The 24,425-nt window shown below is 38.2% G+C and overlaps 2 protein-coding genes across 2 annotated transcripts; both read left to right on the forward strand.

Annotated features, from left to right (window-relative positions):
* Positions 1-1,984: 1,984 nt before the first annotated feature.
* nox5 (NADPH oxidase, EF-hand calcium binding domain 5) lies at positions 1,985-19,000 on the forward strand. Its single transcript, XM_067437023.1, has 17 exons — positions 1,985-2,117; positions 2,983-3,114; positions 3,254-3,404; positions 3,726-3,936; positions 6,230-6,467; positions 6,695-6,848; positions 7,236-7,411; positions 7,550-7,732; positions 7,865-7,997; positions 10,975-11,117; positions 12,636-12,791; positions 12,877-12,921; positions 15,613-15,737; positions 15,870-15,954; positions 17,115-17,214; positions 17,289-17,455; positions 17,625-19,000. Exons 2-17 carry the CDS (start codon positions 2,995-2,997, stop codon positions 17,754-17,756), a joined length of 2,319 nt encoding a protein of 772 aa, XP_067293124.1. The 5' UTR covers positions 1,985-2,117; positions 2,983-2,994; the 3' UTR covers positions 17,757-19,000.
* A 1,001-nt stretch (positions 19,001-20,001) lies between these two features.
* On the forward strand, positions 20,002-24,177 carry glcea (glucuronic acid epimerase a). Its single transcript, XM_067437029.1, has 4 exons — positions 20,002-20,457; positions 20,553-21,121; positions 22,343-22,579; positions 22,684-24,177. The coding sequence occupies exons 2-4, from the start codon at positions 20,632-20,634 to the stop codon at positions 23,706-23,708; spliced, it is 1,752 nt and encodes a 583-aa protein (XP_067293130.1). The 5' UTR covers positions 20,002-20,457; positions 20,553-20,631; the 3' UTR covers positions 23,709-24,177.
* Positions 24,178-24,425: the final 248 nt, after the last annotated feature.

Raw genomic sequence — 24,425 nt, forward strand, 5'->3', positions numbered from 1 at the left:
GTTATATGTAAAGCGCTTTGATAAGCTGCTTTTAAAGGTGCTATATAAAATAAAGTTAATATTATTATTAAAGGCTGCTTATAAGACTAAAATGGCAATAGTTTTCAGCCATACCTGATCCTATTGTATAGCAACTATTACCACACTATAGATAGTCAGCTCGCTCACTATTCTGGAATGGTCAGCTACATGCGATTTTCGATGTGTTTATTATTAGTTTATGTAAATATGTACTACTTTAACGACAAGACAAGACAATGATTGTTGTGGGAAAAATAATAATAAAACACCTGCCTCTGCAGAAATTCGTCTCCCATCTGCCATTTTTAACGGTTATACCACGCCCATCTCGGGAACTTGGGTATCAAAATTATTTCCGAACTTCAAAGTGGTAAACACGCAACTCGCATTTACGATAATTCCGATAGCACGTGAAGGTCATAAAACATATCACAACAGGTTATAAATAATGCACTTTTTTTCAAACATTTCAGCATATTTTCAATTGTGTTAGTACAATACACAACTAGTACAATACACAACTAGTACAATACACAAAGCCACAAAGTATCATTTTCACTACACAAAATAATGGTGTGTGTGTGCCCTTGTTTATATTACATTGTTGGGACCAAATGTCCCCATAAAGATAGTAGAACCTGAGATTTCAAGAGGTTTATAAATCATACAGGATGAGTTTTTTTTGGGAAAGTAAAAATGCAGTTTCCTGTGATGGGTAGGTTTAGGGGCAGGGGCAGTGTAGAGGGATAGAAAATATGGTTTGTACGGTATTAAAAACCATTACGTCTATGGAGAGTCCCCACAAAGATAGTGAACCAGACGTGTGTGTGTGTGTGTGTGTTCGTGCGTGCATGCGTGCGTGTGTGAGTGAACAGAGCAGACTAGAGTATAGGGGATGGATAATACAGATGGAATCAAATATAGCATTTTACATTACAGTATGTATGCCATGTGATACTGTAAACAGATTACCATGGTAGAGGCTGCCTCTGTACTGTAACTATAAAGCTCAACTACAGTTTAGATTCAGTCATATGGACAAGTGAGAACATTTACTCTATTGTCAACTCTGTTCTATAGCCCAGAACCTCATGGCTGTGTAATGAACGTGATTTAAAATGTGTATCTTGCATTGTTTGCTGTTGAATGAGCTGATTGTTTAAAGTACTAAACTGAAAGAAGATCACGCTGTTGTGTTTCAGTGATTACATCGAATGTTCTCATTACATACTACAATAAAATGATAATGTGGAGTGACTGAAAATATGTGCAACTGATAGAAAGCATGAGATCGGGTGTTGAAAGAATGACTGGCTGTGTTACAAATGTGATCAGTTTGGATTTTTGTATTAAGAGTTTTGAAAATGTACCTTGTGTTTGTAAGGTACCTTACTTCTGAAAATAACTCCAAAACAAATAAAAAACTTTAGATAGATAGATAGATAGATAGATAGATAGATAGATAGATAGATAGATAGATAGATAGATAGATAGATAGATAGATAGATAGATAGATAGATAGATAGATAGATAGATAGATAGATAGATAGATAGATAGATAGATAGGTAGGTAGATACATAGATAGATAGATAGATAGATAGATAGATAGATAGATAGATAGATAGATAGATAGATAGATAGACAGACAGACAGACAGACAGACAGACAGACAGACAGACAGACAGATAGACAGATAGATAGATAGATAGATAGATAGATAGATAGATAGATAGATAGATAGATAGATAGATAGATAGATAGATAGATAGGTAGATAGATGTAGTGTTTGGCTGTGGTTTTGTATGGGTGTGTACTGAGGGTGGCTCAGCAGGGACAGGGATGTCAGGGGCAGCTGCTGCTGTGTGTACGAGATATTCAATGTCCATGACAATACTGCCCAGCCTCCCTCTCTCCCTTCCTCTCTCGCTCTCTCTTTTCCTCTGAAAGGTGATTAAACTGGATTAGCCAACAGCAACAACTTAGGACTGTAATAACATCTCTCCCCATCTTTTCATTTTTGCCTGTGAGAACATTTTCACGAAAAGCAAAAGGGATACCCGCAAAAGAAAAAGACTGAGGAGATTTGTACCTAAAGGTAACATTTTGTCTTGTTTTAAATGCAAACTTTGTAGTTACACCCAGGAAATATTTATTGTTAACGCTTTAAACACATACTGTATATCAAGTCAGCTTTATTTAGTTAGCGCTTTTACAAGGATGATTGCTTCAAAGCAGTTTTACAATGTCAACAAGAAAATATTGCACAAAAAAAAGTATTCGGCTGTACAGTTCAATTTATGTATATTAAATCATTTAAAATACTATTATATGCATGAAATGGCTTTTAAATATATATATACACGTGTGTGTGTGTGTGTGTGTGTGTGTGTGTGTGTGTGTGTGTGTGTGTGTGTGTGTGTGTGTGTGTGTGTGTGTGTGTGTGTGTGTACATACTGTATACTGTATATAATGTGTGTATGAATTATGTACATAAAGGTAAAACTACTTTCTACATTAATGGTTTATGTATTTTAATACATTTTAAAAATAGTAAATAATTATATGTGTAGGTCTATTAATTATGTAGCCTAAATTAAAATATATAAAATAAGTTTATTTTAACGTTTTGTGTATTTTAAAATATATAAAATATTTAAATAATGACTAATTATGTGAGTAATGTTAACGTTATAATGTTTAACATGAAAGCATATTTTAATCTACAGAACTAGGCCTACTTTGAGCCAGATACATTTGCTTTCCACTATATTTAATAATAGTAATTAATTTAAAACAGGGGCCTATAGCCTACTGTAAGAACAAATAAAGGTGATACAATACAACTGAATTTGTTTCCTGCAAAATGCGGTTTACGTAGTTCCAGATTAAATGTGATTCTGACCGGAGAATGAGACTACATTTGTATGAGACACAATTATGAAATTGTTAATACATGTAAGTGAAGCGGAGACATGAGTCTAGATGAAGACGCGCGCTGGCTGGAGTGGGTCACCAAGCAGTTCGAGAGCATTGCAGGAGACGATAAAGAAATCGACCTGGATGAGTTTAAAACGGCTCTGAAAGTAAAGGAGGTCAGTTTACTGATAATGGAAACCTTGTATTATCCCCACTGAGATGATAAATTCATATTTAATTGTCACTGCCACTGCAGATAAGTATGAAAAGATCTCAATATGCTTTTTTCCCCCTTATTTTTTCTTATTCTTGTAGTCATTTTTTGCGGAGAGGTTTTTCGCCCTGTTCGACTCTGATGGGAGCAGCTCCATCAGTCTGGATGAACTTCTCAAAGCTTTAGATCTCCTGATCCACGGCAATGAGACCGACAAACTACGCTTCCTCTTCCAGGTCTACGATGTGGATGGTGAGCCTACAATCTTTTACGCTTTCATTCTCTAAACCGAAGGCCCAATCATGTTTTAAACCATTTAAAATAAATGACATACAGTATTTTAAATAATTATTTAAAAATGTAAACAAATGCCGTTCATGGGACTATTAGCTAGGACTATTAGCACGATTATTCCGATTGTTCAAAATGTACACTGATCGTCCTTTGTTCCTGGGAAGCATTACACGGTCACGGACCATATATCAAAGCATTGACTGACTGGAATGAATGTTGATCTAGGAACGTCGTGATAAGATGTGTTAATGTAATCATTGATGTAATTGTATCATGTAGGCAGTGGTTCCATAGACCCAGATGAGTTACGTACGGTTCTGAAGTCCTGTCTGCGCGAGAGTGCGATCTCACTCCCTGAGGAAAAGCTCGATGACCTGACGCTGGCGCTGTTCGAATCTGCCGATAAAGATAACAGCGGCTCCATCACGTTTGAAGAGCTGAAGGCAGAGCTGGAGAACTTTCCTGAGGTTATGGAGAACCTCACCATCAGGTGGGACATTATGCGGATCACAAGAGTGCTGAAATTCAACGGTGACACAACAGAAGAGAAGCATTTAGTTATTGACTAAAAGCACAATTATATAGTGGGTACAGAAAGTACCTATTCTGTCCCCCTTACATTTTCACTCTGTTATATTGCAGCCATTTGCTTAAATCATTTAAGTTTTTTTTCTCATTAATGTACACACAGCACCCCATAAAAGGACCGAAAAATTCATACAATATTAGTCACCATGGGCGTAGATTACGCGGGGGACGTGTCCCCCTCACTTTTAATAAAATGTATTTTCGTCCCCCGCACTTTTACTGGGTCTCACCGATGCTAGTAGACCCGCTCCGAGCGGGATTCGAACCGGTGATACCCTGTGCGGGGGCGGACAAGTTAACAGGGATGCTAACGACAGCCTTCTCTAAACTCGGTTGATAGCGCGCTTCTTGAGGTCAGGGGCAAGTGTATTTACATAGAAACCAATGTGAATACATCAAGATTTAAATTCAGAGACAAAAAATTATCTATGCATGACCTGTAATTTTTTCCGAATCTTAATATGAGGAGGGCGCTCTCACAGAAAGTCCAAAAGTGGATTCGTAATACCCTGTCAAGCTGGAGCTGCAGCTGAGGGAAAACAATCGTTATGATGATGAAACGTGACGACGACAATCAGACGATTGCGACAATATATGCTTTATGTGTGTTAAGTCATTTCAATGTAGGCTATTTATTGACAATAAAGTATCATATGAATAATGCAGCTTTTTTAATGTTTAGTATTCTGCTCACCACGGCTGCATTTATGTAATCGAAAATAGTTAAAACAGTAATATTTTGAACATTATTACAAATTAAAACCGCTTTTTTTCCCCTATGTGAATATATAGTAATTTATTCCTGTGATCAAAGCTGAATTTATCATCATTACTCCAGTCTTCAGTGTCACATGATCCTTCACTAATCACTCTCAGATGAGGATTTCATAATCAAGAAACATTTATGATTATTATCTGTGTTGAAAACAGTTCCCAAAATGTTGTGGAAACCATGATAGCCTACATGTTATTTTTCAGGATTCTTTAATGAATAGAAAGTTCAATGGACAGCATTTATTTGCATTTATTAAATAAATTATCTAATTTGTAATATTAAAAATATTACTTATGATCAATTTAATGCATGTCTGATCAATAAAAGTATTAATTTCTCTCTTTTTTAATTTTACCACAAATGTTTAGAAAATTAAGCATCACCATGAGCAGCACAACTGATAATAATCCTAAATGTGTGTTGATCATCAGATCCTCATATGGGAATGATTAGTGAAGGATCACTGAAGACTGGAGTAATGATGATAAATTCAGCTTTGATCACAGGAATAAATTACATTTTACTATATATTCACATAGAGAACAGATGAGTTACATCAGAATATATATATATTTTTTTACATTGCATAAAATCTATGGAGTCTTAATGCAGAAGTGTTTGTAGTATATAAACCAATCATAAAATAGGAGAATAGGAGAATAATATTATAGATATTAATTATTGGTTATTGTTCAGCAGTGTATTTGATATCTTGCCCAATTAAAAGCAAGAGATGCGATAAATTATATTGGTCCAAAAAAAAAAAAAAAAAAAATGGTATTACGACATTTCTGTCCCCCTCACTTCTGAAAAGATGGCTACGCCCCTGTTAGTCACTATGACTTGTACATTATATTCTTCTACATTATATTCAATATAGTCTTCTGAAGACGTATATATAGCTTTATGCAATAATCACTGATCAGGTAAACATTTAAAGCTACACTGTGTAACTTTTTTAGTTTATTCTTAGCTAGAAACACTTATGTGACACTTATCAAAAATATATTTGCTCATTAATGTATATTTACTTCTTTCAAGTAATAAAGTTTTCTCGTAAGTTTATAATATGCCATTGAAAATACATACAGGTGAGGGGTTCGAGTGCCGGTCGCCATGTTGCTCCTCAATCTTGAAAGTACATTAGCCAAAGAGGGACTTACCTGTAAATTCAAGCTTCACTTTTCGCGTTTTAACACTCGATGGCACTCATGAACGAGGCCGAACTGGAAGCCATATTAATCTTGGACTAAATCGGCCACCATAGGAGTTAAAACGAAATCGGAATTGAGAAGAACAGAAACTAATAGTCACTGGCTTGTCATATACCTTTACACCGCTAGATGGGGGAAAATATCACACAGTGTAGCTTTAAGTAATTATTCGCTAAATTTTCCACTTTTTGTGTTTTTCGTCCCAGTGCCGCCAACTGGCTGAAACCTCCTGATCAGGAGCAAAAGAAACGTAAGACTCCTCGTTACCTGACGCGGGCATACTGGCACAACAACAGCCGCAAACTATTCTTTCTCTGCCTGTACGCCGTCCTGAATGTGCTCCTCTTCATCATGGCGATGCTGAGGAATGCGCATGGAGGACCCTGGTTCATGGTGGCTAAAGGCTGCGGAATGTGTCTCAACCTCAACTGCACTTTTGTTATGGTGAGTTGGGCTCGTGCATTCATGGCGGACCACTGTCCTGCAGAGTCCAGCTCCAACCCTGATAAAACCAACCAAGTAATACTGAAGACACTGATTAGCTGGTTCAGGTGTGTTAGATTAGGGTTGGCGCTAAACTCTGCAGGACTGTTAGAATAAGTTTGCCCATGCCTGATCTAATACATCATTTCCAGTAGTGACAGAAGGTTTTGTCTTGGCCCAAACTACAGGTGCTGATGTTAAGGCGTAGTCTGACGTGGCTACGTGCCACCTGGGTGGTGAGGATCTTACCTTTGGACCAGAACATTCTACTACATCAGATTGTGGGATACGCCATCTTGATCTTCACCATTGTCCACACTGGCGCTCACGTCTTGAACTTTGGTAACCTGTGGTAAAATTTAAAATAGTCAAATAAAGTTTTTTAGGAACATTTTGAAAGTCACCCACACAGCATTGAACTCCCCTCTATTCATTGTATGGACAAAAAAGTAAACTTGAAGTAAACTAACTATAATAAGATGTTTGCTAAAAATGATGACATGTATTAAAAGGGATGCTATTAAAAGTATTAAAAGTCTTTCTGTAGAAGACAAAAGATGACTTTTTGAAAGTCTATGGGGTAAAAAGTAAAACTTACATTTTTGGGGTGTACTGTCCCTTTAAATTTAGTATATAATGTATATGACTGTGTAACATAACAAAAGCAATATATTCATGAAAAATATCTGAAATAATTGATGTAGTTGTGCATGTTCTTTCTGTTTGTAGCCCGAATGTCTCAGAATGATGGCACGTACCGGCTGTGGGAGTATCTTTTCACCATCCGTCCTGGTATTGGCTGGGTCAATGGCACCGCCTCAATTACGGGTGTTGTTCTGCAGGTTCTCATCTGCTTGATGGTCGTATGTTCCAGCACATTCGTCAGACGCAGTGGTCATTTTGAGGTGAGGTGAACATGTTCACTTTTGCAAATCGAGCTGTTTGCAACTTAATGCAGGCTCACATACCGAAAAACATGTCATATACCTAGAGAAGTGTGGTCAAGCTTAATATGTTCAGCGAAACATAATGTTTTTGTGTAGGTGTTCTACTGGTCTCATCTTTCCTACATCTGGGTTTGGGCCCTGTTGGTCGTTCACTGTGCAAACTTTTGGAAATGGTTTGTGGTGCCAGGAGTGGTGTTCCTAATTGAGAAAATTGTTGGAATAGCAGTGTCCCATATGGGTGGGCTGTACATAGTTGAAGTCAACTTATTGCCCTCAAAGGTACAGTCTTAGCCAATGTACATATTTTGGTGTATTTTGTTTTTCGGAACATTTGGTTAGTCATCCATGCGCTAAGCCTCACCTCGTCTGTCTGTTTTTGTGTGTGTGTGTGTGTGTGTGTTTGTTTTGAAGGTAACACATTTGGTAATCAAGAGGCCTCCATTCTTTCACTTTAAACCTGGAGATTATGTGTTTATAAACATCCCTGCTATCGCCAAGTATGAATGGCATCCGTTTACTATCAGCAGCGCTCCTGAGCAGCAAGGTAAAACATAGAAACGATATGATTATCATGCTAGTCTTGTGCTATTGTAATGCATTGCCTTGATTTGTTTATTTTTCATGAATTAAAGGTGCACCATGTAACATTTCTGTTCGCCTTTTAAAACAAAGGTGTAGTTTTAGGACTCGGTCAGAAATTATGTTCATGTATGCGGTTATTAACGTTACCGTAGTATGAAGCAGAGCAGGACCAAGTGTTAAAGAGCTGAGCGAGGCCGCTGGAGCGATTGTTAATAAGATGAACGCAACACACACCTCGCGGGCAGCGGGACTTTTATTATGTCACAGTCGCCATGAGTCTGGTCATGAGTAGGCTATGAGGTAACGCAGCTCTGTTTATCAAATTAGATACTATTTGAGTATGTTGAAAATGATTTTATGACGTTACTCTGTGTATTTGCTCACCGGCTGCTGTGACACTTGTTCACACTGCTAAGAAAAAAATACTTCTGCTAGATAAAGAAAAACCGAGGGTAACGCAGATATGACGCAATTGACAGGCGACTCCCTCAGACGTCCCAGCTTCTTGGTTAAAATAGCAATTTTCTCACGATTTACAAATAGTTGTAAAAATTTAGGATATTGTAAGTGCTCAATTGAACAAAATATATTACACTGGCCTAGTGGTTTTTGTAAAAAAAAAAATACATAGTGCACCTTTAAGTGCATTAAATGCACTGGAGAATAATCAAACTCATGTTTTGTCTTGTTTTGCAGTTAAAAATACCTAAATATATATTTACAAAATACAAATTTAGACAAAAAGCTAATATGTTTTACATAATAAGATTAACAAATCTGAGACTTGTTTTAACACAAACTGTCTTGACTTGAAATGTCCCTTATTATGCTTTTACTAGCATTACCTTTCATGTACTGTGTAATATAGCCTGACAAGCCAGACACACATCCAGATGTTGTGTCCTGGAACTCACCATTGACAGAGCTCAATCCGAAGGGCGGGAAAAACGGTTATCTTTTAAACTCCCTCTGCACGCAATAGGATAGCGCTGTAACCAACCGGAGCAATGAAGGTGAAGCGGAGCTAGTTGGTAGATTAAACTTTTACTGTATCCGGTCGGGAAAACTACGAACACAATTCCCTTTTTAAGAATGACTTCAGTGCCGTTCTTTGTTCTTTTCTCAAAGAAAAGCTTAACTCCAAGTCTTTGGCCACGGCTCTGGGTCTTCGAAAGACCGCCGTTTATCAGCTTCTTTGTTTACAAGACACACGCAGAATCTCCGCAACTCTGCCGTCATTATGTTAAGTCCGCCCACTGACTCTATACACTATGTGATTGGCCTGACCAAAGTTTGTTTTTTCCAGCTCGCAAGTCTATGGAGAGTTGCTAGACGACACCCGCTGTAAATTTGCTGCCGCTAGGGTGCGTCTAGATTTCTAGGCATGTGCCGATATCAATTTTTCATGCTGCGATTAATTGATGAAGTTTTATCACGATATACGATATTATCACGATATTTAAATAAGTTGCAAAAAAAAAAGTGTTGCCATAGCATAACAGCTTTAAGAACTATTTTTGTAAGAACAAAAATAACTGAATGTTTAAATACAATAATGCACCAAAAATATATACAGCTCTGGAAAAAAATTAAGAGACCCCTCATTGAGAAATCAATGTTAAGTGGTCTCTTGATTTTTTTCAGAGCTGTAAAAGTACAATTTTCAAACAGATAAAAGTGCAAAAGAATTAGGCTATAAAGAACAACAGGTAGGCTTACAAATTACAATAAGGTCTCATTATTTAATGCATTAACTAAGATTGAGCAATAGCTACATTTGGTACAGAAAGTATAATGTTTTTGTTAATGTTAGATAAGAAATACTGATCATTGTTAGTTTTATCTTAGGTCCATTAAAAGTTATTTTGATTTTGATTTTAATGTTATTAAAAAGTAACTAAGAAATTAACATAGAATGATTAATTCTTTATAAGTATTTTTCATTGTCAGTTTGGTAATAATGAATTAACACATGTTAACTAATGAAGTCGTATCTCAAAGTTATACTGAACAATAACAAATAATTAGAACAGTTCTAATCATTAGGGTTGTAGTCCAGATTAAAACATAAAATGTTTAAATTTGAAAATAAATAGCCTATTAAGTCTTTAAGTATTAAGTATTTATATAATATATTTAACCGGTTCAGTCATGTGCAAACGCATGTTGGGCTTGTTTATATCTGAGCGTGTGTCCCTTTGACGCAGAATACAGCAGTGTTGAGCATTTATACGGTTGATGGGCAAAGTATTCTTGAGTGCATTATAAAAAAAATTATAAATTGTTAATAAATTATTATTTACGATATTTTAAAGTGCCCACGATAACAATATCGTGCATATTCATTATCGTGATAAATCGCATTATCAAAAATCGGCACATGTCTATGTGTAATATACAGTGTTGGGGAAACTTTTAAAAATAGTGTAATGTATTACAATAGTGTAATGCATTACTTTTAAAAAATTACTTTTCCAGTTTCAAACCATGGAAAGTAATGCAATCTGACCAATCAGAGCAGAGTAGACCAATCACAACAGACTGGGCCATCTGACCAATCAGTAGGCTCATGGAAAGAGAGATTGAGTCTTGGAACGAACTGTTTTTATATTTTTTTGAGAAATTAGGTAATGTGCAATGTATATTATGAAAGGTTTTTTGAACTTGGATGCATGTAAACCTTTTGTAGGAGAATCCTACACAAAATTAGAAACCACACAATTAAAAACAAAAATGTTCTAATAAAAGCTAAATTTCCCATAACAAAAAAGGTACGCGAATATGTTTAACACAATATTACACATAACACAAAAGTTACGCAAATATGTTTAACACAATATGATTTGTTAAACAATCTTCCAAACTAAACCAAACATTTTGAATAACCAAACAAACTGTTTATGTGTGTTTGAAGTGCTCTATCTCATTCCTTTAAACAGATGTGCTGTGGCTCCATATTCGTTCCATGGGCCAGTGGACAAACCGCCTGTATGAGTATTTTAGACAGCCGGACAGTCAAACCATTAGCAACAAGAGGCTCACCGCCAGCCTGAGGAGCAGACGCCACCAGAGCAAAGCACAGGTCTTGGCTGAGTGCCGGAATCTAAACACCTAGCAATAGAAGTTCATTACTGTGGTGTTTTATTGATGCAATTCTTTATAGGTGGGGTAATTTTGTAATGACATTATTGGCATTAACAAGACTTTCTTTTATCATCTCGACTGGCTTCCCTCCAATATTTTCTGGAACAAATTTGATTTTTAATGAAATAGAAGTTCAAATTTCAAATTAATATCGGTAACACTTTACAATTCCATTAATTAAAGTTAGTTAACTAACATCAACTAACAATTAGCAATGGATATGTATTTATTCATCTTCTTTATTGTTAGATAATACAAATACACTCACCTAAAGGATTATTAGGAACACCATACTAATACTGTGTTTGACCCCCTTTCACCTTCAGAACTGCCTTAATTCTACATGGCATTGATTTAACAAGGTGCTGAAAGCATTCTTTAGAAAGGTTTGCCCATATAGATTGGATAGCATCTTGCAGTTGATGGAGATTTGTGGGATGCACATCCAGGGCACAAAGCTCCCGTTCCACCACATCCCAAAAATGCTCTATTGGGTTGATATCTGGTGACTGTGGGGGCCATTTTAGTACAGTGAACTCACTGTCATGTTCAAGAAACCAATTTGAAAGAAAACATTCCCACACCATTACACCACCACCACAAGCCTGCGCAGTGGTAACAAGGCATGATGGATCCATGTTCTCATTCTGTTTACGCCAAATTCTGACTCTACCATCTGAATGTCTCAACAGAAATCGAGACTCATCAGACCAGTCAACATTTTTCCAGTCTTCAGCTGTCCAATTTTGGTGAACCAATTCTTGTGCAAATTGTAGCCTCTTTTTCCTATTTGTAGTGGAGATGAGTGGTACCCGGTGGGGTCTTCTGCTGTGGTAGCCCATCCGCCTCAAGGTTGTGTGTGTTGGGGCTTCACAAATGCTTTGCTGCATACCTCGGCTGTAACGAGTGGTTATTTCAGTCAAAGTTGCTCTTCTATCAGCTTGAATCAGTCGGCCCATTCTCCTCTGACCTCTAGCATCAACAAGTCATTTTCGCCCACAGGGATGCTGCATACTGGATGTTTTTCCCTTTTCACACCATTCTTTGTAAACCCTAGAAATGATTGTGCGTGAAAATCCCAGTAACTGAGAAGATTGTGAAATACTCAGACCAGCCCGTCTGGCACCAACAACCATGTCACGCTCAAAATTGCTTAAATCACCTTTCTTTCCCATTCTGACATTCAGTTTGGAGTTCAGGAGATTGTCTGGACCAGGACCACACCCCTAAATGCATTGAAGCAACTGCCATGTGATTGGTTGATTAGACAATTGCATTAATGAGCAATTGAACAGGTGTTCCTAATAATCCTTTAGATGAGTGTACAATGGTGCATTAATAATGCTTTCCATATTAGTTCATGTTAACTAATGTAGGTAACTTTTGTTAGAAAATGGAACTTTATTATTAAGTGTTACCAAACTATCAACTCCATTTTGACTTCTTCTCCATGTAGGATGAAATGTTCAAGTCTGCAAGCTACAACGCATCCGTTGCATCTAATAAGGATGATGCTGTTGAACTGACCCTGTACCGGTCAAACTCCCAGAAGCCCGTCAGAGACCCAGAAGCCCAGGTAAACCCGGGAGAAGCCCCTCCGGTCACCAGAGAAGTGAGTTTTCTGTTTGAACAAAGCCGAATATATAGTCCATTGTATGTGAGATACACACCAGGCAGACTTTTCTGTTGTCTTCCAGCTGACAGCAAAATTAAGCGAAAATCACAGATACTGTAACATCAAGGTAAGTCATTTGGGTTACACTTTTTTTTAAAGGAGTCCGTGTTACAGATACAGATATACAGTAATTATCTACATGTACTTACTTACTATATGGTTAGGATTAGGGTACTGTAGGACTACAGTAATAACTAATTTGTAATTACTGTAGTAACTACATGTAACCAGGTCACTTTAAAATAAAGTGTTACCATAATTTGTTAAGTTTTAATGTCTCCTTTGCCCTGAAGCTGGATTCTTAATCACACACCACTTCTACAGAAAATAAGATTTAACCTTCTGGCCCTCTTCGTTTAGGGGTCACCCTTGGCTCCTTCTCGGTCAAAAATTCAGGAAAAGCAATGTAATACATTTTGTTTAATAATATTTTTTGATGATTGTTTAGAATTTTGAGGGGATTTTACGATAATACAAAGCTATTTTTATGAGCTATTTTTCCATTAGAATTAATATATATTTGATGGCATGTAATGTCTATTTGAATATATTTTAAAATGTAATGTATTCCTGTGATCAAAGCTGAATTTTCAGCATCATTACTCCAGTCTTCAGTGTCACATGATCCTTCAGAAATCATTTTAATATGCTGATTTGCTGCTCAAGAAACATTTATGATTAGTATCAATGTTGAAAGCAGTTGTGTAAAAAAATATTAGGATTAGCTGATGAATAGACTAGCTATTTTTTTATTTAAATGCAATATTTCACATTAAAAAAGTGTGAAGGCCTTCAGTGAGAATAGTGCCATCTGGCGGTGTTCAAAAATTAAAACTTGTGTAATGTAGTGTATTGTATAGCACCCTATATAAAAAGAGCTGCTTTTGGATATCTGTTTTTTTTAGACATCATTTAATAATGTTTATTAAAGCGTTAGTTCACCCAAAAATGAAAATGATTTCATTAATTACTCACCCTCATGTCGTTGGACACCCGTAACACCTTCGTTCATCTTCGGAACACAAATGAAGATATTTTTGTTGAAAGCTAATGGCTGAGAAAGGCTTCAGAAAGGCCTCCATTGGCATTCAGTACATTTCCACTGACCCACTCACAAGACCCATAAAGGCACTAAAGAAGTCGTTACAAAGTCCATCTCACTACAGTGGCTGTACAATAATTCTACCAAGCAACGAGAATAGTTTTTGTGCGCAAAAAAAATCTAAATAACAACTTTATCCGCCAAGATATTGTCTTCCGTGTAAGTCTCAGACGTGAATTCACGCGATAGCGGCGCTCCTCCTCTTCCGGGTCATGTATTCGAATGGCAGAGCTGCATCATTTTCTCGCGCATGCGTCAAGTTCACGTCAATAACTTGGTGGATAAAGTCGTTAATTTGATTTTTGTGCGAACAATAACTATTTTCGTCGCATTGTAAAATTATTGTACAGCCACTGTAGTGAGATGGACTTTGTAACGACGTCTTTATTGCCTTTTATGGGTCTTGTGAGTGGGTCAGTGGAAGTGTACTGAATGCCAATGGAGGCCTTTCTGAAGCCTTTCTCAGCCATCAGCTTTCAACAAAAATATAATATTTTTGGGTGAACTAACCCTTTAAGTTTTGTATTTAGATATATATTTAGACTTTCTAAAAGACTACTTTTTTGCCAATGTTTAGATATTTTTTTTGTGAGATAAGTATCAGGTTTTGCATTATGATTACTGTCAAACATTAACATTCTCTGATGCAGCCCTACCAGTTAATTTCTGTGTTTGTGTGTGTGTGTGTGTGTGTGTGTGTGTGTGTGTGTGTGTGTGTGTGTGTGTGTGTGTGTGTGTGTGTGTGTGTGTTTGTGTGTGTGTGTGTGTGTGTGTGTGTGTGTGTGTGTGTGTGTGTGTGTGTGTGTGTGTGTGTGAGAGAGAGAGAGAGACAGAGACAGAGAGACTCTTTTATGTCCTTTTCATGTGTTGCTTTTATTGCAATTTCTTTTTTATTGAAATTATTTCTTAAAATGTGCTCTGTTGCAGTCTTATCAGTTCATTGCTTTGTGTGAGTGTGTGTGTTGCTCTTGATATTTTAGAGTGTCACTCCTTCATTGCTGTGCACTTTTTTTGCTGCACAGTAGCTGATTTGTAGTGTGTAGCACCAAAAGATTCTCTGACGTTTGGTATTTTCATATTTCCTTTTTATTTCCTATGTCGGTCATTTTTGACCAGGAAGGAGCCAAGTCTGACTTTCTTTTGTTTATTTTTTTACCCTTTAAAGGGATAGTTCACCTAAAAATTTAAATTCTGTCATCATTTCCTCACCCTCAAGTTGTTTCAGACCTGTATGTGTTTCTTTGATCTGCTGAACACAAAAGAAGATATTTTGAAGAATCTCAGTAACCACACAGTTGATTGACTTCCATAGTATTTTTTTTCCCTACTATTAAAGCCATTGGGTTCCATCAACTCTTTAGTTCCCCATATTCTTCAAAATATCTTATTTTGTGTTCAGCAGAAATAAGAAATTCATACAAGTTTGGAAAAACTCAAGGGTGAGTAAATGGTTTTCATTTTTGGGTAAACTATTCCTTTAAAATACCATGTCCGTGATTTTTTTGTGTGTTCACATAGCTAATGTGACATAAGTCACCAAGTGTCACCCCATTCTGACGAAGCAACAATTTTTCGGTAATTTTTGAGGGTTTATTCAAAGTGATTGTCTTCTAAGGAACTGTACACATTTGGTTATGCCTTTTTTTTCTTCTTTAGTGCTATGTTGATGGACCATTTGGCACCCCGACCCGACAGATCTTTGCATCTGAGCATGCGGTCCTTATCGGCGCTGGAATCGGCATCACTCCTTTCGCATCCATTTTGCAGAGCATCATGTGCCGGTGAGACACATGATGCAACATCTCCATGCACAAAACTAAAGTTTTCTTTGCATAAAAATACCACATGCAAAACCCTTTAAAAAAACACTTTCATTTTTATGTAAAAATGTAGGTTTGTCTCTCTTTTTTCAGTTATCGCATGAGAAAGCAGAATTGCCCGAGTTGCAACTACTCCTGGTGTGAAACCATCAAAGACAACGAAATGAAGCTGAGGAAGGTAAACGGGGCAATCAGACGCATGAAAACTGGAATAGATTTAGGGAAAAACTATATTTATTAGGGCCAAAACCTAGAAAAACATTCTGATTTTATAGAGCATTTGATTTTGACCCTCCTCAAAAATATGAATTATTAATAATAAAAAAAATGACACCCTATTTTTTGGGAAAAGAGTATACAGTTTAAATGCATACACCGATCAGGAATAACATTACAGGTGAAGTGAATAACACTGATTATCTCTTCATCACCGCACCTGTTAGTGGGTGGGAAATATTAGGCAGCAAGTGAACATTGAAGCAGGAAAAATGGGCAAGCGTAATGATAGAGAGTTTGACAAGGGCCAAATTCTGATGGCTAGACGACTGGGTCAGATCATCTCCAAAACTGCAGCTCTTGTGGGCTGTTCCCGGTCTGCAGTGGTCAGTCTCTATCAAAAGTGCTCCAAGGAAGGAACAGTGGAGAACCGGCGACAGGGTCATGGGCGGCCGAGGCTCATTGATGCAATTGGGGAGCGAAGTGGCCAACAGTGGGCAATTGAAGAAGGTGGATTGTTTTGTAAAAAAGCAAATATGACCTCTACCAACAGAATTAGAAAAGGGTATGTTTTATGAGGATTTCAGTACAAACCAAATTTCACTGTTTCACAGTTCTAAAGAATCATCTGAATCCAAGGGGCTTGGGGTATAGATTACAAAAATGACTTTTCATATTCAGAATTTTAGATCCCAGAATTTGTCAATTAATTCTAGATTTAAGCTTTTTATACATTTTCTGGAAAATAACCAAATATCGACAAAGGCAATAATAGATACCTCTCATTCTACTGATTGATACATGTATGTATGTGCTTTTATATTCGAAAATATGGGGATATGTCTGTCTTAGCCTTTGTATAATATCTTTTTTACCTGTGTAATCAATTTTTGAATGCTGAATGTGGGTGGGGAGAGGATGAGAAGGTATTTAAAAAAAAAATATATATATATATCTTCAAAACATCTGAGACATGGTATCAAGAAATCTTTAAACAGTCTTTCAATCAAAACTGAACACCAATTTTAACTAAACGGTGACTGTTTGAAGTGATTAAAGGGTAACATTTCGCAATGCACTCAAGTGCATCAAATAGACATGCGTAATTTTGATTTCCTGCAGGTGGACTTCATTTGGATCAACCGAGATCAGAAATCTTTTGAATGGTTTGTTAGTCTCTTGACCAAGCTGGAGATGGACCAGGCAGATGAAGAGCCAGAGGGTAAGAGAGAACAGAGGAAAGAGGGATGGGCTTGGCGCAGAAATGGCCAATCATGTTTGTTTTTATGTTTTCAGGACGTTTTTTGGAGATGCACATGTATATGACATCAGCCCTCAGTAAGAATGATATGAAGGCCATAGGTCTGCAGATGGCTCTGGATCTGCTGGCCAAGAAAGAAAAGAAAGATTCCATCACGGGGCTCCGCACACGTACCCAGCCAGGCAGGCCAGATTGGGCCAAGGTATAAGAAGCCCAGTATTCTATTCTATTCTATTCTATTCTATTCTATTCTATTCTATTCTATTCTATTCTATTCTATTCTATTCTATTCTATTCTATTCTATTCTATTCTATTCTATTCTACTCCATTCTCTTATCTTTGTTTCTCAATGATGTGTATGCATTTTCAGGTTTTCCAGAAGGTGTCTGCAGAAAAGAAAGGAAAAGTTCATGTGTTTTACTGTGGCGCTCCTGCTCTGGCCAAAGTCATTAAGGCCCAGTGTGAGCATGTCGGCTTCAAGTTCTACAAAGAACATTTTTGAACTGTTTACGATCATTTCAGATGTTTGAAATCTTACTTCGGCTATTTTTCACTACAAATAATAATCATCTGACAATCTGCTTTTGCTAATGTGTCTGATGTTGTACATTTTGTAAAGCTCATATTGTCTTGTAACCTTGTAACTTTTTTAAGCAACTTGTGTATGTTTAGAAATACACAATTTTAGAAATGCCTATGGTTAGTATGCATTATGTAAATTGTTTTTAAAAAAATCTTGTTTTAGCCCCAGTAAGAAAATAGACACTTCAGTTGGTGTCATGTGAAATTGTCTTATACATAATAGTACAAAATAATTTACTAGAATATACAGAATATATAGTTACCCACATGTAAATACAAACATTGAAAATATGTACTTGTTAAAGAAAGGTGGTCAATATTTAATATTTTACTACTATGTACTACTTTGTCTGTGTGTGTGTGTGTGTGTGTGTGTGTGTGTGTGTGTGTGTGTGTGTGTGTGTGTGTGTGTGTGTGTGTGTGTGTGTGTGTGTGTGTGTGTGTGTGTGTGTGTGTGTGTGTGTGTGTGTGTGTGTGTGTGTGTGTGTGTGTGTGTGTGTGTGTGTGTGTGTAGGTCTATATTTCTCTCTACTGAATATATAACATTATGACCACCTTCCTAATATTGTTTTGGACTCCACCAGTGTGCTGTGGTATCTTGCACCAAGATGTTAGCAGCAGACCCTTTAAGTCCTGTAAGTTGCGAGGTGGGGCCTCCATGGATCTGACTGGTTTGTTCAGCACATCCCACAGATGCTCGATTGTATTGAGATCTGGGGAATCTGGAGGCCAAGTAAACACCTCAAACTCATTGTTGCAGCCCCATAAACAACAAACTGTGATGCTCTGCTCTGTGTATTCTGACACCCTTTTTATCAGAACCTTTTTTATAAGCATTAACTTTTTGAGCAATTTGAGCTCCAGTAGCTCTTCTGTTTGATCGGACCACACGGGCCAGTCTTCGCTCCCCATGTGCATCAATAGGCCTCGGCCGCCCATGACCCTGTCGCCAGTTCACCACTGTTCCTTGAAGCTCTTTTGATAGAGACTGATCACTGCAGACCGGGAACACCCCACAAGAACTGCCATTTTGGAGATGCTCTGATCCAGTCGTCTAGCCATCACAACTTGGCCCTTGTCAAACTCGCTCAAATCCTTACACTTGCCCACTTTTGAGGACAAAATGTTCACTTGCTGCCTAATATATCCCACCCACTAACAGGTGCCGAGATAAAGAGATAATCAGTGTGTGTGTGTGTGTGTGTGTAGATATATATATATTAGGGCTGTAACGATATGCGATATGAAATCGAAATCGCAATATGCAGGTCCACGAACCTATATCGCGATGTGAGAAGGCAGAATCGCGACACACCCCTTCCAACTCCCAGAATTATCCTTCCTGTCCAGGTCCAATTTTTAAATCAGCAGTATGGCAACATTTCGGCTTCCCGGTGGAGAACAAGGATGGCAATCGTGTAGTTGACAAGACCCACACAATTTGAATCAAGAAGCTTCCCCAACTGGCCGGCAACACAACCAACATGCAGATGCCGGAGACACACTGATAGATTATTTTTTTTCCCTTAAAATATCTTTTGAACTGTTTTGTCCCCCCCATATCGAGGTTTGTATCGTACCGTGGGTCAAAAATCGTGATACGAACCGAATCGTGGGTTTGGTGTATCGTTACAGCCCTAATATATATATATATATATATATATATATATATATATATATATATATATATATATATATATATACAGCTTTTGATATCCACTGTAACTATATGACACATTGCTTCTCCGTGTTTGAAATCGTTAGATATTGTAACAGATGCATACTTGTAGCAATGTTTTCCCTGTTCTTTTCATTTACAGATTGTGGGAATTCTCGGATTTCCTAAATAAAAGTCAAATCCAGACATGTATTCGTTTGGTTTATAGAGACATCTTGTGATTATGTGCTGCATCGCAACACAAGCAGCACTTTATGGACTGTCTGTTTATCATTCAAAATTCCAATAAGATTCTGCACAGAATAATAAATCTATAAATCTTTTTTTTTTTACTCTAACATATGTAATGTATAACAATCATAATCATTATCAAATAAATACATACTCGTAAAAAATAATAATATATATTTTAAGAAAATAAATATATCACAACATTTACCTTATGTCACACCTATATCTGACATAAGATTGGCTGACACGGAGGTCCGTCGCCTCTCATTGGCCAGTGCTGCATCGGTACACGGGTAGCATCTACTTTGTTGCAGATTTGAGGCGAGAGGAATCTTTCAGCATATATTTGTCTTTGTCTATGTTATGCGTTTATAGACCCACGCGCAGACGTCGAGCTGGTTTCAGGTGATCGTAAGTATGGTTTCATTCCGTTTTACAGAACTACATGTTGTTCAGCGCCTCCATTCGCATTTAAAATCACATGAGCCCTCGCAGCTTCAATTTAGAGTGATGCGATTAGATTTTATAATCATTCGCCTGTGTATGTGCTGAAGGATTAGTGCTCATAACGGGAATTGTTTCTCATTCATAATTTTGAATATTTTGAATCCAGACATAATCTAGTATGTAACAGCACATTAACGTTTACATGTAAATGTAATATGACTGACAGGCTTCACCCCAAGATTCTGCATACCAGTGATTTGTGATGGTAAGATTTAACATTTTGTCTTATTATTTGTGGTTATTCCTAGAATAATACAAAATGGAGGACCCATATTCACCATCTTTACCTTTTGTTTGCAGATGCTGCACCTGAATTGGGACCATAAAGGTTTCCTGAGATGTTCTGGTGTCAGTATCACTGCATAGCTGTGATGTGACAATGCGCTGTCTGGTGGCTCGAATCAATCACAAGACTCTAATAGTCATCTGTGCTGTATTTGCCCTCATCACTATACTGCTGTGGAACAAGTGCTCCAGCGAGAAAGAACTGCCCACGCACATCAGACCTCAGCTGGAGTTTGCGCCCACCCCAGAGAAGGAGGAGGAGAACGGGCAAGCCCCCGAGGCCCCACCTGGATCCAGAGAAGTCACTTACGAGCAGATCGACTGCCTCATCAATGAAGATGTCATCATAAAAGGCCGGAGGGAAGGGGGCGAGGTGTATCTGCCCTTCAGCTGGGTGGAACGGTACTTTGACGTCTACGGACGTCTTGTGCAGTATGATGGGATGGAACGGTTTGAGTTCTCCCACAGTTACTCCCGGGTGTACGCCCAGAGGGAGCCTTACCACCCAGATGGTGTTTTCATGTCTTTTGAAGGGTACAACGTGGAAGTGCGGGATCGGGTGAAATGCATCAGCGGTGTGGAAGGTAGTTTCCTTGAATCAGGTGTAGCCAACCTTGCTTGAAGAGAGCCACCGTACTGCAAAGTTCAGCTCCAACCATGGGTGTCCATAGACCCTTTTTAGTGGGACACAAGCTCCACCAAAATACTGCTGTGCCCCAGTAGAATATTACTGATAAATCCTTGTCTATCAATGGAGATTACCATATAACGACATAAGAAACATTTTCCGTGACAGTATTTCAGCAATCATGCTGTGTGTTTTAAACCAGATGTTAAAAGTAGGACAATCGGCTTTGCAAAAAGGTCCTAAGTTGTTTGCGATTCAGATTGATTCATTCGGACAGTTCACTGAATTGTTTCCACTGTTTTCCCAAATCTAACAGGAATGCTGCATTCACACGGTGTTGACAGACATCACATTACATTTCAGATGTTGCATAAACACAATTGGTTAGTGTCTGCACTAGGGTACTTGCATAGGTGATCTGATTGGCTGACGCCTGCACTGAAAAGTTTCTGCCGCAAGCAACGCGAACCAGTGATGCGACGCAACGGAACGCAACGCATGACGTCACCCATTTAAAGTAAATGGTAAGCCTTAAAGGGATAGTTCCCCCCAAAATAAAATGATCCCATGATTTACTCACTCGCTGTCAAACGAATACAATCGGAGATATATTAAATAATGCAATTCCAAGCATTATAATGACAGTGAATAGAGGATTTGATTTTGAAGCCCAAAAAAGTACTCCAAAAAAGGGTTATTAAAGGCCTTTATTATGGATGAATACATTTTTCGGACATGAAAAACAGCCCTCGGCAACGGTGTTAAAGTAGCCCAATTCCACTGGAAAACCGCGGACTTGGCAGCACTGGTTGCATCCGATAACATGAAAATGCTGCCTTTGTAGGACACATTCCTTGGTATGGGGGCATTAAGACGTGTCCAAATATGTCCAATATAGGAAGTGTTGGCTTCACTTCCTGTCTCCTGAGATGCCTTCATCTGATCGATTTTTTTTTTGAAGGCAGCATAGATGTATCCTACGCTGCCTTTGATATCACACAATCCTATGCTTTCCATTCAGTGACAGTTGAGCTAGGACAAGAAGGAGAAACAGATATGGAACTAAAGTCTGCAGGAAGCTAGCTCTCCTTGAGCAGGATTGGCTACACCTTGCATAAATGGTTTCTAACTGAATTATCCCATTTCTAGGATCAACCTTTTGTTTAAATGTTCACAGGTGTTCCAATCTCTACCCAGTGGGGTCCTCAGGGGTACTTCTACCCCATCCAAATAGCTCAGTATGGGCTGAGCCACTACAGCAAGAACCTCACCGAGAAGTCGCCTGACATAAAGATCTACGGCGTGCTAGAGGACAAAGAGGGCTCAAGTCCGTGGGTCGTCCCTAAGGGTTGCACGCTCTCCAAGCTCCAGGATCAAGGTCGCCCTGGGTTTGCGCTCCATTTCGTCACAGCAGGTGTGAAATCCTTGTGATTATCGTTTTGTAAGCTGTAGTTGTTATATGGACTGTTTAGCTGTTAATTATCATAGATGGATGATTACTTTGTGGTATTTCCTTAGATATCTCCGATGGTGTTTCTTTGGTCTTGGACAATGCGAAAGATTTCGTCCTGACCTTTGATGTGAAGTTCATCTCCAATTGTAGCATCTCCGTTGTTCTGGAAACCACAGAAAAAGGACCTCCTTACATCATCCATTACGTAACTAGCCCAGTCCTTCTTTCCTTTAAAGACCGAGAGGTCACCTACGGCATCGGCCCCCGAGCCACCTGGAGTTCCGTCAGTCGTGATTTAGTAACAGATTTGCGTAAAGGAGTCGGTTTGTCCAACACTAAAGTGGTTAAAGCGACCAAAATCATGCCTCGCCGTGTGGTCCAGCTGGTTCTTAGAGGTTCTGGTTTCATCAGCAATATCACTGTGTCTTCCACCGCACACATGGCTGCCTTCTTTGCAGCCAGTGATTGGCTTCTTCATAATCAGGATGAGCACGGAGGGTGGCCGATCAAGGTGACCCGTAAACTCGGAGAGGGCTTCAAGAGCTTAGAGCCCGGATGGTACTCCGCCATGGCCCAAGGCCAAGCCATGTCGACGTTGGTGAGGGCGTACCTGGCAACGCATAACCCTGCATACCTCGGTGCCGCGATCCGAGCGACATCACCCTTCAAGAGGACTTCAGAACAACATGGTGTCAAGGCGACATTCATGAACAAGTATGACTGGTATGAAGAATACCCTACAACTCCCAGTTCGTTTGTTCTTAACGGCTTTATCTACTCTCTGATTGGGCTGTACGATGTGGCGGAGACGGCAGGCAACAAACTTGGTCGAGAAGCCGGCGTACTCTTCAGTCAAGGACTGGAGTCACTCAAGGCCATGTTGCCGTTGTTTGACACAGGCTCTGGAACGGTTTATGACCTGAGGCACTTTACCCTTGGTGTTGCCCCTAATTTAGCCCGCTGGGACTACCACACCACTCACATCAACCAGTTACAACTGCTCACATCAATCGACAGCGCCCCCATTTTCAGGGAATATGTGAAACGCTGGAAGACTTACCTGAAAGGAGGCAGGGCCAAGCACAACTAGACGTTCTACAATTTTTGTATAAAATTGCCCTCTGAACATTAGCGTTTTTACTTTTCACAGAAAAGGGTGCATATTGTATCCGACTTGATTGCTTTAAAGTGTCATGCTGAGTTTGATTTGTGGTACGGACTTCGAGAATATTTATTTCCAAAATATGGTATATTTGAATGTAAGAAGCAATGCACTTATGTACACACCATTGAAGAAAGCACAGAATATTTGCTCTAAATTAAAATGACTGTTTATCTCGATGCATACAGTTTGTAAATGTGAGTAGTATTCATGCAAAGGATTGTGTATTAATGCATCTATCTAGAATAGGTTAGGCTGTAAAATATATATATTTATTACAAAATATTAAAATGAGTGCTTTGCATTAGAAATGTTTTTAAACTATGTGATCTTTGTATTTAAAGCACAGTCCTATCATAGGTCGTCATGATTTGATACAGTTGCACAATTTGATTTTTTTTTTAGTATGTAAGTATTAAAGCTTAAATAAATGTGCTATTTTAAAACTAAAGTGTTTCTGTGAGAAATCATTGTGATACATATGGCACATAGTAATACCATGGTATTCTTTGGAGTACCATGTAAAACCTGAATAAAGTCATCATTACTTATTCTATGTTCTATGTAAAAAAAAAAAAACAAGGGCCTTGGTATTATGCTCGCATACAATCACTTTGCAGTATTATTTTTTAAGGACTTTTACTT

This window comes from Pseudorasbora parva, chromosome 25 (genome assembly GCF_024679245.1).
Source record: "Pseudorasbora parva isolate DD20220531a chromosome 25, ASM2467924v1, whole genome shotgun sequence".
Taxonomy (NCBI): Eukaryota; Metazoa; Chordata; class Actinopteri; order Cypriniformes; family Gobionidae; genus Pseudorasbora; species Pseudorasbora parva.